The sequence below is a fragment of the Schistocerca nitens genome, chromosome 1 (genome assembly GCF_023898315.1).
Source record: "Schistocerca nitens isolate TAMUIC-IGC-003100 chromosome 1, iqSchNite1.1, whole genome shotgun sequence".
NCBI lineage: Eukaryota > Metazoa > Arthropoda > Insecta > Orthoptera > Acrididae > Schistocerca > Schistocerca nitens.
The window spans coordinates 415,109,764-415,124,850 of record NC_064614.1 but is presented as its reverse complement, the minus strand read 5'-3'; the positions used below and the strand labels follow the sequence as shown (position 1 = coordinate 415,124,850).

The 15,087-nt window shown below is 39.2% G+C and overlaps 1 protein-coding gene across 1 annotated transcript in view; it reads left to right on the top strand.

The window, feature by feature from the left end:
- The first annotated feature begins 289 nt into the window (after positions 1–289).
- Positions 290–15,087, top strand: part of LOC126249874 (DNA replication licensing factor Mcm2) — a 46,531-nt gene continuing 31,733 nt past the window's right edge. The window contains exons 1-4 of the mRNA XM_049951512.1: positions 290–421; positions 1,150–1,286; positions 8,349–8,408; positions 8,539–8,702. Of these exons, the coding sequence (XP_049807469.1) occupies positions 419–421; positions 1,150–1,286; positions 8,349–8,408; positions 8,539–8,702 (364 nt within the window). The 5' untranslated portion in view covers positions 290–418. The remainder of the gene's footprint in view (positions 422–1,149; positions 1,287–8,348; positions 8,409–8,538; positions 8,703–15,087) is intronic.

The following is a 15,087-nucleotide window of genomic DNA, read 5'->3' as shown; positions in this document are numbered from 1 at the left end:
ACTGTTAAATGAGTAAGCGAAAAGAAAATACGTCAACTTACGATGTTAGCGGCAACGATGCAATTTCCCTTAGCAATTTCAACGTCAGAATTTTCATACTGAGTAACTTTGACGTTGACGTGCCGTACTTTCCTGCCTTGTTTCGTTCCTTTGACAGGCTGTGTGAATGTGGCCCTTTGAGATGTATTGTGGAACGTTTTGACATTCTGTTCCGCTCCGTTCTTTTCCGTCGAGTGTGAATCGACTCTTAATGGTGATGTTGTAGAGTTTATCTTTGCTAAATGAAAGACTACTGTGTCATTTATAATCTTTGGAGGCGGTAACTTTTCCCGCGTAAATTGGTCATTGTTTGTGATATTGCTGTGTGTGGTGTAGTTTATTTTGACCAAGTAGTGGGAATTATTGTTTTTGTTTTACCATGGTAAGACGCCACATCCTGAACGATGCAGTTATTTATTACATTTTATCTGTTACATTTCTGCTGTGATAAAAATTCATTTCTCCGCGTGACGACAAAAGTGAACACTCGTGGAAATAGCAGAATTTTCTCTTTGGATTTATTGCGTATCAATACTGATATTACTGCCGACGTATTAGTTCTTAGTAGATTTTTAACCTGTGATTAAATTCATTGATCGTTACGTATCAGCTGTATAGTTTTTAAAACGACTCGTGATACAGAAATTTTGTTTGAAGTAACAGAGGTTTAGGACAGTAACTTGTAAGTGCTATTTGATGGGAAACTGGATTAGTGGTAGAGTTACGCAGTTGCTACGCGATGCTGAATGAAATCACATTTTCAGTTTGTTAGTTCATTGCCAGCCAAATACCTCATTGAGGACAAGTGAGGAGCAAACATTGGAAGAGCATTTCCACGGTACCCTATATATGAGTTTTTCCAGCCCACTCTGGTAGCTCACGTGTTCTTTGAGTAGTAAATTTAATCGTATTACATGCGAATTCGTTGTCGAGTGGAAATTTCTGTGTGTAATTGCGGCAGAGAAGTTGCAAGAATCATTTATTGTGAACTGTTGTTACTATTACCTTTATCTAGTATGTAAAGGCATCTAAAGTTATAGTTAGTAGCTGAGTCACTTACTTTGTATGTAAATATGGGTTGTTCATAAATTATTGTGTTTCTTTCCCCAGAGTAATCCACCATCTGTTGTTCCACCGTCACCTGGTGGCTCAGAAGATGGCTCAGACTTTGAAGGCCCATTTCGGATGCGCCCTTCTCGAGACGACGATATCCAGTCTCCCTTCACCCCGCATGACGCCAGTCGAGGGTAAGATCCACATGATGCCATGTAAAATAAATTGTTTGATGCCAAAAGTTGCTAACCACACTCACTTGTCAGAATCCAGTGTACCCCCCTGTGTATTAACTAACTTCTGTCATGTCACTCAACTTTGCCGTGAGCATTTTTAACTTGATTGCTGGCTGATTAACTACAGATAAATGGTAGCTAGAAGAAGATAAAAATGAACCATTGTTGGAGACTTCTTTGAGGAAATAGCAAATATTATCTTGAACAAAGAACCATGTAGATTCAGTACTAGCAAATATTATCTTGAACAAAGAACCATGTAGATTCAGTACCGTTGCATCACTGTTTTTCGTACACCCCAAGAAGTTAGTGAGCATGCCACTGAAAGTCTTCATATTTCACAAGTGTTTATCTAATGTCATTAACTGATACTTTAACTGTGGGGGATCGTGGAATATGGTTCAGATGTAGTGAGAATTTATGCCCTCCTGCACTGTTGCTCATCAGTGGAGGGAGATGAGTGTTTTGTCTACTTGCATTGATAGTATGAACTGTTTTACTTGATAGTGAAATTTGTTTTGGTTGTACACAGATCAGGGCAATATGGAAATGTCCAATTTCAACTGTCTGCTTTGTCACATGACGTCCTCAAGATGTCGGACATACCTATTTCCACCATATAGAATATTGTGACCTTAACATCCTTAAAAGCACCTGCAAACGAAGTTGTATATGACTCCAAATATTTCAGTCCAGCAATAAAATGAAACTTTATGGGATAACCACATGAAGTAGAGGGTATGGTGGGGGCACGCTAAATACACAACAGTAAGATGACTGCCGTATGGTACACACAAAACTGAAAAGTAACTCACATGAAATCCTTGAGAATAAAATGAAATATATGTATACAAAACACACACACAATTGGAATTGATTGATTTGATCTAAATAGCTCAACCAAAGGCAGTGATACCAAAACCCCGTTCCCTCCATAAAAACAAGCAACAACAAAACAAGTCTTGCAAAGGGGTCGACAGAAGCGTCCGATCCCACGCTTCGGCTTTGACCCATGACGTTAGGGTGTTGTCGTGTGTGACGTCATGACGGCGCAGAGTTTGGTTTGTGAGTGTGGCGTGTTTGTAGATGTCATTGTGTTGTGGTTTGTTGTGCTCTCTGGTGGTATGTTCAGGGTTTACGTTTGTGTGGTGTAATGGGCTCAGTTTGCTTTTGCTCATTATCCAGAATTGTTTGAGTGTCGGCTGTGTTTGTAGTGGAATTCGTTTCAGTGAGTTAGCGATTTTGTGTGAAAGTTAATTTAGTGTTGTTTGCTGTACATTGTGTGGTAATTTTAGTAAAATTAATCAGTTGTTGTTTTTGTTCAGGAATGGAGATGACGGATAAAATTAACAGTGCGCAGGTCAAGGGAAGTATTCGATCCCAATGTGGGGGCTGTGTTTGTTGATATTGGTATCGGGCGATGTTTTTGAGCTATATAGGCCAAGGGAAGTGTTTGATCCTAATTTCTGGTATTGGGAGCTGCTGTTGAGCTATATAGGTCAATGGAAGTGTCCGATTCCAGATGATGTTGTGTTTAGTGGTATTTAGGGAGTTTTGTGATGTCAGTTTTTTTCGTCATTTTGTGTGGTTTTGTATGGAGGTGTGTGTCTAAATTTGTTTATATTTATATTGCCCCAACCAAAACCACCCCATTTCCCGCCCTTGTCCCGTTAGTGTCATTAGGCTTTTTGTGGAAAGTGTGTGTTTGTTTTTCGATGTATTTTCGTCCTCATAATGTGTACGTACCGACTTTATATGAGCCATATTGAAATCGTGATTTATGGTCATTTCCGCCATATTTGTGACGTCATGGGTCAAAGCAGACGGGCGGGATCGGATGCTTCCGTATTTCCCTTGCAAAGTTCACTTGATATATACCAAACAAAGCCAATCATAGCAGTAACCTACAACTAGTGGTGCTATAGCTTAGGGATTATTAATGAATAATATTACATCATCGGTGATAAAATTGTATATTTTAATCGCCATTTTCAAGGCCTGTCTGGCTATATTTGGTGTTATATCAGATTTTCACCTAACGATAATAGAACGACTCATTTGTTAGATTTTACGAGATACACTACAACTCAGGTGGGATTGATGAGAGAATGCTAGATCGGACTTACTGTTATCCCCACCTACATAATTGTAAATCCAGTACTCCATCATGTCACTGTAGCATTCATTATATATGCAGCAGTATGTCATGTAATACTTTCATAACATGTTAAATAGTTTCTAAATGTGAATGCAAATGTCGAAGTCGCTCATCAATGCAAAAGATGAAAATTATGTGGTCAAATGCAAATTTTGGTAATATATTACTGGATTTTCTCACTTTTTTTCCTCATTAATCCCACTTGAGGTGTAGTTCATCTCATTAAATCTAACACTTCTGTCTTTCTGTTACTATTAGGTAAAAGACTGAAGCAGGTGTAACACCCTGTATAGCCATAAAGTCCTCGAAAATGGAGTTGTAACTCCAAATTGTGTTGTCAGCAATTGAAAAATTAAGATTTTTGATTGATGGTGAAATATTATTAATTAATGTTTTTGTGAACACATTATGCAAACAAAATCTTTAGAATACATCATACTTTCACCTAGGCGTACTTCAAAATGGTACAGTGTTGGAGACCTCTAACGGCAGATAATTTCAGTTAAATGTGATGCATGATGCTGCGCTCACACTTCTAAATGTCATCAATTGCCTGTTTGGTGTAGCCTAATTGAGGGAAGCAGAGAACTAGTCTTATACACTGCAGTCCTAGAGAAACTGGTATAGGCATGCATATTCAAATACAGAGGTATCTCACAGGCAGAATACGGTGCTGCGGTTGGTAACACCTATACAAGACAACAAGTGTATGGCGCAGTTGTTAGATTGGTTACTGCTGCTACAACGGCAGGTTATCAAAATTTAAGTGAGTTTCAGTGTGGTGTTATATTCGGTGTGTGAGTGATGGGAAACAGCAGCTCCGAGGTAACGATGAAGTGGAGTTTCCCCACACGACCATTTCACAAGTGTGCTGTGAATATCAGGAATCCGGTAAAACATCAAATGTTTGACATCGCTGTGGCCAGAAAAAGATCCTGCAAAGGCGGGACCAATGATGACTAAAGAGAATCATTCAGTGTAACAAGTGCAACCCTTCTGCAAATTGCTGCAGATTTCAATTCTGGGCCATCAACTAGTGTCAGCATGCAAGCCATTCAACAAAACATCATCGATATGAGCTTTCGGGGCCAAAGGCCCACTTGTGTATCCTTGATGACTGCTTGACACAAGCTTTACGCCTCCTCTGGTCCCATCAACACAGACATTGGACTGTTGGTGACTGGAAACTCATCCAAGTCTCGTTTCAAATTGTATCGAGCAGATGGACGTGTACGGGTATGGGTACAACCTCACGAATTGATGGACTCTGCATGTCAGCAGGGGACTGTTCAAGATGATGGAGGCTCTGAAATGGTGTGGGGTGTGTGCAGTTGGAGTGATATGAGACCTCTGATACATCTATATATGACCCTGGCAGGTGACACGTACATAAGCATCCTGTCTAATCCCTGCATTCAGTCATGTCCAATGTGCATTCCGTCGGACTTGGGCAATTCCGGAAGAATAGTGCGACACCCCTCTCACTCTAGAACTGCTACGGAGTGGCTTCGGGAACACTCTTCCGAGTTTAAACACTTCTGCTGGTCACCAAACTGCCCTGACATGAACATTATTGAGTGTATTTGGGATGCCTTGCAACATGTTTTTCAGAAGAGTTCTCCATCCCCACATACTTTTATGGACAGGGCGGCAGGATTTATGGTGTCAATTCTCTTCAGCACTGTTTCAGACTTTGGTCGAGTCTGTGCCACATCATGTTGCTGTGTGATTGCGGAGGCCCTACACAATATTAGGCAGATGTACCATTTCCTTTGGCTCTTCAGTGTAGCTATGCATTATTTCTACTTTTTTGTAACAAAATAATAAGGAAATTGCATGTTAATTGAGGTGAGGAAACTTAGCAGTTTTCAAGAAAGAAGAGTTGTAACAGTAAAATAAACTACTTCAGTATTACAACAATTATAATGCAGATGTTGAGATAGTTCATTTGTAAAAATGCATGGTTTTGAGCCCATACAGTTGTATTGGTTTGTAGTGGTAGTGACAGGTTTCTGTAGCAATATGCATGTATTGTTTTTGCCACCTTGTGGATTTTGTGTATGAGGACTGTGGCATATGGACAAGTATCAGATCCATAAGCACTATTTTTTAAATTTCTTATTCACTTTGTGTCTTGACACTGAAGCCAATCATCTTCTTTTGCTTTCCACGGTATGTGTCTCATCAGCAAGAGAATGGCTGGGTGTCTTATCTACAAGAGAATAGTTGGGAGTATTATCAAGAACTGTTGTTGTTGGTGTAGCTACATAACAAGCAAACAGTTGTCGTAGACAGATTGTACAGGGGAGTCCCTTGGCTAAGAGAACTAGGACCATCATTTCCACTGAATAAAATTTGATGAACTTTCTTTCTGGTGTCATTCAGCATTACACTACAGACAATATATAGTAATATGTAGTTTCTTTATTGGTGAGGGAGGACTAAAAGCTGTGAAGGAATTAGAGGCTGAGGCTCGTGAGATAAAGTGTGAACCCTGCAACTATAAGAACTGAAAAGCAAAATTTCATTTTGCACTGAGAGATAACACTCGACAACAAATTGCCTGAAACTACAGCATAGTACAAACAGGAAGTGTCATGGTGGGAAATGATGGGTGGTTGCTTGGACTGCAGGTTTCCTAAGAATGGTTGAATGTGCTCTGTGCCTTCCTCACACACCTCACCCCCCACTAATTCCTTCACAGCTTTCAGTCCTGAAGTAATTTTGAGATGCCTGTAGAAATAAGTGCTGCTGTTCATTGCCAAACTATGAATATCAAGCTGGCGTGGGTCTCTTGCATGTTACATTGTTGCTCCTTCAACAATAAAGAAACTACATATTGCTAAGGTAGGAAAAGACAAATTGCTACTTACTGTAAAGAAGATACATCAAGTTGCAGGCAGGCACAATTAAATATGTACCTGTCTGCAACTTGGCATTTCTTCTTTGCAATAAGCAACAATTTGTCTTTTCCTACACCGATGATATTCCGACCTGGAATTTCCATTGTTTTGAGACTGTGTATTGATTACTTACAAGTAATCCAAACAAAATGTTAAGCGATATGTTGTAAAGCAGTAGATATGATGGCTCTTCTGCAAAGTTGGATCAAACAGCAACCTTGGTTGATTAGCAAGCCTCATACAACTATTCACATAATCCTAACAGAGTATTGCAAATTGTACTTGGCAAGATATATTTCATTATATTTTAAGAATGAACCGTAACTGTTCACTGGTACAAATTGTCTTCTGCAAGCATATTGTCCATTCTCTTAGCCGAGTGATTAGCACATCTGACTGCCATGCAGTCAATTACAGGCTGGACTGGAGATTTTCTCCACGTGGGGACTGTGTATTGGGTTGTTCTCATTGTCATTTCATCATCATTGGCATGCAAGTCGCCTAATGTGGTGTCAACAGAAGAGACTTGCAACTCAGTGGCTGAACTTCCACAGGTGTAGGCTCCCGGCCATCAATGCCACCACAAGCATCTTAACATATTGCTGGCATTTGATTCATGGGTAGAAAGCATAATTCTCTGCCTAATGTTTGTCTTCCACCCCTGGAGATTTCATCAGAGGCGTTAATACTGAAATCTTAGGTAGATAATTATGCCTTGGATCATGTCCTTATGCCCATTAATCTATTCGTATCAATATTGCAAACATTGGCATGAAAGCCTGCATTGCATGATCATAGTAATGCAGTTGGTTTTTCAAAAAAAGTTCTTAGAATATATGTCCAAGAGAATTTACTGCCTGTTATTTCACAAATGATCCTTACAGTTCTGAAACAGATTAGATGTGATTCTACACTTAAGTTGCATGTTCGTAACAGAGAAGGTAGTATCAGGCAAACTTTTTTTCCTCCAGGAGCAGGGTGAGAAGTATTGTGTAGGATACTATGACATATGAGAAGCCACAGTGATGACATAAAAAATGCAGAAGCCAACCAGCCCTGTGTGGACAGTGGACAGTGGTGGCCGAATGCAGCCAGTGATGCAATTCTTGAGAAGAATGCGTATGGGGAGATTGAAAAGACATTGGTTGGAAGTAAAGGGGAAAAAATATTTGATTGACGAAACCAGCCAACTGATTGTATCATACTTTCACTCAGTCAATCACACAGTAACATTGCCTTCATCAGTATGTCACGCCCTCACAATGACACGTGTTGTGTGTGTTGTTTTTGTCTCATTGGTACATAATGTACAAGCCACTGTGTTCTCTGTTCTGATAATGATGAGAACTTTTATAAATGTCTTGGTTTTAATAAAACCATTATATTGCCCTAGTGGGATGCTGTGAGACTGGAAATATTTGTGGTGTATTATACTAACAAAGTGTTTTCATTTTGAATTTATCACTTTTTCTCATTAGAGGCAACTGAAGCCAGTCTCCGTGCCATACTTTTGAGTGAGGTGGCATATTGGTAAGACGCTGGGCCTGTATTTCTGAAGGGGCACATGCCAAACAGTTCTTTTGAAAGACTGTGAGCAATTTCTTTCCATATACTTGTACAAGCCTACCATCCACCTTTTCTGCAATAATTTCGTTGGCAATGGGGCATTTAATTCCCTTTCATCCTAGACATGGAAGTACAATGCGTTGATGGGTGAATATGCAAGCAGTAGGAACCAATAGTTCAGAAATAATGTGATTATTGTTGTAGCCATGCCATTTGTGTAAGTGTGGGTGGATGTTTTTTTTTATTTTTTTTAATCCCCTTTATAAAAATATCCATCCATTTCAAAATCATCTGTAATTTAATAATTCTCCAATGATATTTATTTGTTAAATGTATTTGAATGGGGTGGGAACAGAATATTTGTCTACTCTTTTATATTTCATTGATTTCCAGGTCAGGGGCAAGTGACGAGGAAAGTGATGGAGAGGAGCTCTTTGGAGACAATATGGAGAAGTAAGTTTTTAGACTTTTTTTTATTATACTTCAGTTTTGAGAAAATACCTCTTTTGCTGATCTTAATGTAACATTTGTAAATAGAAGCTTTGTTTTGGGACAAGTGACATTGAAATGGTTTTGCTTGCAGTGATTATCGTGCAATACCAAAGCTGGATCGATACGCAGATGAAGGCCTGGATGATTTTGACTACGATCCAATATCAATGGCAGATCGTTTGGCGGCTGAAATTACAATGAAAAGACGTGAAAGGGAAGCAGATGCTCGCCGAGATGACTTTCATCTTATTTATGGTATGTCGGTGCCTCTTTGTTGTGAAAGTTTGTCAAGTGGCCTGTCACACAATTGTGTTATTCTGTTTGTTATCTCTACTTTAGCGTGCTCTACACTTACCTGTTACTTAACCTGCCTATGCTACTAATAATCTAATGTAATCCTGAGTCCTACATGACGTTCCCTTCAATATTACAGTGATGCTTGACTTGGAATAAAGAACTTTTGGGCCAGTTCTCACGTAGAAGATATTTTGACAGCTTGTCAGGAGTAGGGACTAAAACTGATATTCCTTACTGTGTTTCATACAGAATCAGATATGTTACCCCTAATAGACCATACGATAGATTTTTTTACATCGGAAACATCGAACTTAATAGTACCACTTGAATGCTTACAACAGTTGTGTCATCAAAGGTGTGAACAGAAATCACCCACTGAAATCCAATATGCACTAGAACAACAATTATATTTATTCTCATGATGTCACATCCAAACTTCCACCTTTCAGCCTAACGTATATGCCGAGCTGCGCTACACATTATTGTGTCACACCAACCTAAATTCCAGAAAATGTAGGAACCATATAAATACTGTCAGTGTTTTACTTATGTTTGTGCTCATGTGACATTTAATATTATCTTACGGGTGCCAAAGCTGGTATCCATTATCAGTCAGTTCAGCCAACCTGTAAATTTTACATTTGAATTAATGATAAATCAGCCTGCCACATGTTTAAGGGACCAAAGGTAAAGGATACATTAGAAATAAATCTGTAGGAAACACTGCTCAGAATGCGAAGTGTATATAGTAGTGAGAGATGTGTTGTTGGAAGTGTATTATATTGCCATTTTATTATAATTCCATGAGATGTTAAGGTGTACACTGTGGATTAATTGCCGTAAAGTTCAAGAACAATGAATTTATAGTTGTGGTACCATGCACAACTATTGTAACTTCTAACCTGTTTGTTATTTTCCTGTTTGTGATTGAAAGAAAAGATTATGATGGTTTTCAATTGTGAGATGATGTAGGTCACCAACTGGAAAATCTGAGGTGTGTTAGAATGATGGAATTATCAGTTTGTGAGGATATTGTTTCAGAAATTATTCAGGATTTTTGGAAATAAATATTCTGGTGCCTGTCGATGCAGCATTGATGTTAGTGTAAAAACTAATTGTGAAAGTCAGTGACCTTTTTGTCAGCAGTTAAGCAACATATATACAACAGAGATGTTAGTTTGTTGGCTTTCCATGTATCTGGAATTAGCCCAGACAGTCGTGATTTTCTAGTGCTATCCAGGGTTGCAAAAAGTCTGGGTTTGAGGATTCTATGACTGACATGGATTTTTCTTTTAATTTTAGACCTGTGTTTTTGACATAATATTTCTAATCATTGTCTTACTTCCATGCCTCTCTCAGCCAAGCTTGAAGCAAATGCTCACATCGACCTACCTGTCTGTTTCACCACAACTTTTCAGTTAGTCATTTGGCAACACAACAGGGGCATTGTGTGTGTCATTTTCATGTGTGGATTAACTCTCGGCGAGTTTATCATTTTAGATGTATACATTTTTTCTCTCATTGTTTTGTTTAGCAGTAGGCAAAAGAAAGTAAAGTGTATGTTTGAGGTTAGCCAGCAACAGGAATACAAATTTTTGAAAATTTGTAATAATATTAACAATGAACAGATATGTTGTTGTTGTTGTTGTTGTGGTCTTCAGTCCTGAGACTGGTTTGATGCAGCTCTCCATGCTACCTTATCCTGTGCAAGTTTCTTCATCTCCCAGTACCTACTGCAGCATACATCCTTCTGAATCTGCTTAGTGTATTCATCTCTTGGTCTCCCTCTACGATTTTTACCCTCCATGCTGCCCTCCAGTACTAAATTGGTGATCCCTTGATGCCTCAGAACATGTCCTACCAACCGATCCCTTCTTCTAGTCAAGTTATGCCACAAACGTCTCTTCTCCCCAATTCTGTTCAATACCTCCTCATTAGTTACGTGATCTACCCATCTAATCTTCAGCATTCTTCTGTAGCACCACATTTCGAAAGCTTTTATTCTCTTCTTGTCTAAACTATTTATCTTCCATGTTTCACTTCCATACATGGCTACACAACATACAAATATTTTCAGAAACGACTTCCTGACACTTAAATCAATACTCGATGTTAACAAATTTCTCTTCTTCAGAAACACTTTCCTTGCCATTGCCAGTCTACATTTTATACCCTCTCTACTTCGACCATCATCAGTTATATTGCTCCCCAAATAACAAAACTCATTTACTACTTTAAGTGTCTCATTTCCTAATCTAATTCCCTCAGCATCACCCAATTTAATTCGACTACATTCCATTATCCTCATTTTGCTTTTGTTGATGTTCATCTTATACCCTCCTTTCAAGACACTGTCCATTCCGTTCAACTGCTCTTCCAAGTCCTTTGTTGTCTCTGACAGAATTACAATGTCATCGGCGAACCTCAAAGTTTTTATTTCTTCTCCATGGGTTTTAATTCCTACTCCGTATTTTTCTTGTGTTTCCTTTACTGCTTGCTCAATATACAGATTGAATAGCATCGGGGAGAGGCTACAACCCTGTCTGACTCCCTTCCCAACCACTGCTTCCCTTTCATGTCCCTCGACCCTTATAGCTGCAGTCTGGTTTCTGTACAAATTGTATATAGCCTTTTGCTCCCTGTATTTTACCCCTGCCACCTTCAGAATTTGAAAGAGAGTATTCCAGTCAACATTGTCAAAAGCTTTCTCTAAGTCTACAAATGCAAGTCGTAGTGTCAGTATTGCCTCACGTGTTCCAACATTTCTACGGAATCCAAACTGATCTTCCCCTAGGTCGGCTTCTACCAGTTTTTCCATTCGTCTGTAAAGAATTCGCGTTAGTATTTTGCAGCTGTGACTTATTAAACTGATAGTTCGGTAATTTTCACATCTGTCAACACCTGCTTTCTTTGGGATTGGAATTATTATATTCTTCTTGAAGTCTGAGGGTATTTCGCCTCTCTCATATGTCTTGCTCACCAGATGGTAGAGTTTTGTCAGGACTGGCCCTCCCAAGGCTGTCAGTAGTTCCAATAGAATGTTGTCTACTCCCGGGCCCTTGTTTCGACTAAGGTCTTTCAGTGCTCTGTCGAACTCTTCACGCAGTATCATATCTCCCATTTCATCTTCATCTACATCCTCTTCCATTTCCATAATATTGTCCTCAAGATCATCACCCCTGTATTGACCCTCTATATACTCCTTCCACCTTTCTGCTTTCCCTTCTTTGCTTAGAACTGGGTTTCCATCTGAGCTCTTGATATTCATGCAAGTGGTTCTCTTTTCTCCAAAGGTCTCTTTAATTTTCCTGTAGGCAGTATCTAGAGATGTAGAGATAAGCCTCTACATCCTTACATTTGTCCTCTAGCGATCCCTGCTTAGCCATTTTGCACTTCCTGTCGATCTCATTTTTGAGACGTTTGTATTCCTTTTTGCCTGCTTCATTTACTGCATTTTTAAATGTTCTCCTTTCATCAATTAAATTCAGTATCTCTTCTGTTACCCAAGGATTTCTGCTAGCCCTCGTCTTTTTACCTACTTGATCCTCTGCTGCCTTCACTACTTCATCCCTCAGAGCTACCCATTCTTCTTCTACTGTATTTCTTTCCCCCATTCCTGTCAATTGTTCCCTTATGCTCTCCCTGAAACTTTGTATAACCTCTGGTTTAGTCAGTTTATCCAGGTCCCATCTCCTTAAATTCTCACCTGTTTGCAGTTTCTTCAGTTTTAATCTACAGTTCATAACCAATAGATTGTTGTCAGAGTCCACATCTGCCCCTAGAAATGTCTTGCAATTTAAAATCTGGTTCCTAAATATCTGTCTTACCATTATATAATCTATCTGAAACCTTCTAGTATCTCCAGGGTTCTTTCATGTATACAGCCTTCTTTCATGATTCTTGAACCAAGTGTTAGCTATGATTAAGTTATGCTCTGTGCAAAATTCTACCAGGCGGCTCCCTCTTTTATTTCTTCTCCCCAGTCCATATTCACCTACTACGTTTCTTTCTCTTCCTTTTCCTACTGTCGAATTCCGGTCACCCATGACTATTAAATTGTCGTCTCCCTTCATTACCTGAATAATTTCTTTTATCTCATCATACATTTCATCAATTTCTTCATCATCTGCAGAGGTAGTTGTCATATAAACCTGTACTACTGTAGTAGGCATGGGCTTCGTGTCTATCTTGGCCACAATAATGCGTTCACTATGCTGTTTGTAGTAGCTTACCCGCACTCCTATTTTTTTTTTATTTATTATTAAACCTACTCCTGCATTACCCCTATTTGATTTTGTATTTATAACCCTGTATTCACCTGACCAAAAGGCTTGTTCCTCCTGCCACCGAACTTCACTAATTTCTACTATATCCAAATTTAACCTATCCATTTCCCTTTTTAAATTTTCTAACCTACCTGCCCGATTAAGGGATCTGACATTCCATGCTCCGATCCGTAGAATGCCAGTTTTCTTTCTCTTGATGACGTCGTCCTCCTGAGTAGTCTCTGTCCGGAGATCCGAATGGGGGACTATTTTACCTCCGGAATATTTTACCCAAGAGGACGCCATCATCATTTAATCATACAGTAAAGCCGCATGCCCTCAGGAAAATTTATGGCTGTAGTTTCCCCTTGCTTTCAGCCGCTCGCAGTACCACAACAGCAAGGCCATTTTGGTTAGTGTTACAGGGCCAGATCAGTCAATCATCCAGACTGTTGCCCCTGCAACTACTGAAGCGGCTGCTGCCCCTCTTCGGGAACCACACGTTTGTCTGGCCTCTCAACAGATACCCCTCCATTGTGGTTGTACCTACGGTTCGGCTATCTTTGTCGTTGAGGCACGCAAGCTTCCCCACCAACGGCAAGGTCCATGGTGCATTGGGGGGGGGGGGGGGGGGTGAGACCGATATATAGGTCATTATTTACAGTTGAATTTTCTGTTACTCAGAAAGGAAAGGGCGAAGTCAACTTAAGAACAGCGAAACACTGGAGTGCTATCAGTGCTACTGGTTCACCACACATAAGAGATAATTCTAAAGTGAAAGGGGGGAATAACAGTGTTCACGAATGTGCTGCTAAAGAGGTCGTATTTTGAGACTACACTGCTAGGCACAAACTCATTTTCAAGATGTCAGCCGACACATCTGAACTGTTTAAAAAGTCACCCGACCCAAAATCTTCATCTGATAGAACAAAACATCAGGCAATTACTGTTAACAGTATTTTGATGTTTGTATTTGATAATGTGTTACACTCTTTGGAAAGCATTAATTATATAACAATAACAATGTGCAGCTGTAACAGAACTGAAGTAAAACCTGTTCCGATTGTTTTAAGATGTGTCAGTGTAGAGGAAGGAATGGAAGTTAAACTTTTGAATTACGATGAAGTGTCTGGTGAAATTGCTCAGTGGAAAAATAACACACTTGAAGAAAAGTTGGTTTGTTATGCTGCTAATAACACTAATTTTAATGGTGTGAAGGGAAAGGGGAATGAAAACAAGTTCAGAAAAGTTATTTGGAGGACTGTGAATTTGTGGTAAATGATTACAAACGAGTATTAGCTTAGTACCACAAGGTTCTTTAGTTTGTTACATGCAATAGAATTATTTCCGTTTTTGATTGCCTAAAATCTTGTGAAAATACCCAAAATTATAATTTGATTTTTGAAATTCTATAAATTTGGATATGGTGGTCTACAATTAGTTACTAAGGTAGTTCTGGAACTGGAAGCTAATTGTATCGCACCAACAGCAGCATTTCAGACATATTCTGAATTAATTTATTGGTTTTAAGGGGAAAAACCACAACCTTGTAGCACCTTCTGCCAAAGAATTACTATTTATTCTAAAGGAAAGTAATTATTCTCGGGAACAGAAATCAGGCTATATACACTCCAGGAAAAACCCTGGAATTTTTTCATGTGGGGGGTAACTGGGGAAAGCCTAGGAATTTTTCATTGTTTTAGTTTTCAGTTAAATTTTTGTAATATTGACTGGTAAGAGCTGATACTGTAGCAAAGAATATTACTGTTTCCCACTACTGCAGAATAGTACTGCAGCAGCAAAACAAATGAGAGAAAATAAATACATAAAACTTAAGGTGCAGGGGAAATCTGCCATTTACAGCAACAAAATATGCTGCACACAAAGCTCTGCCAGCTACAAAATTTGTCAAAGGCTTTAGGACAGCGTCTATGTAACACATCATAACAAACTTGCTTTAAATTAGTGTGACGTCACAACTATTTTCATTATGTACGTATGAGCAGTTGGTAGCAGGCTCTTGTGCATGCGCAATTGAGTCGCGTATGAGCAGTACCTTCTCCTGCTTCTCGTCACTG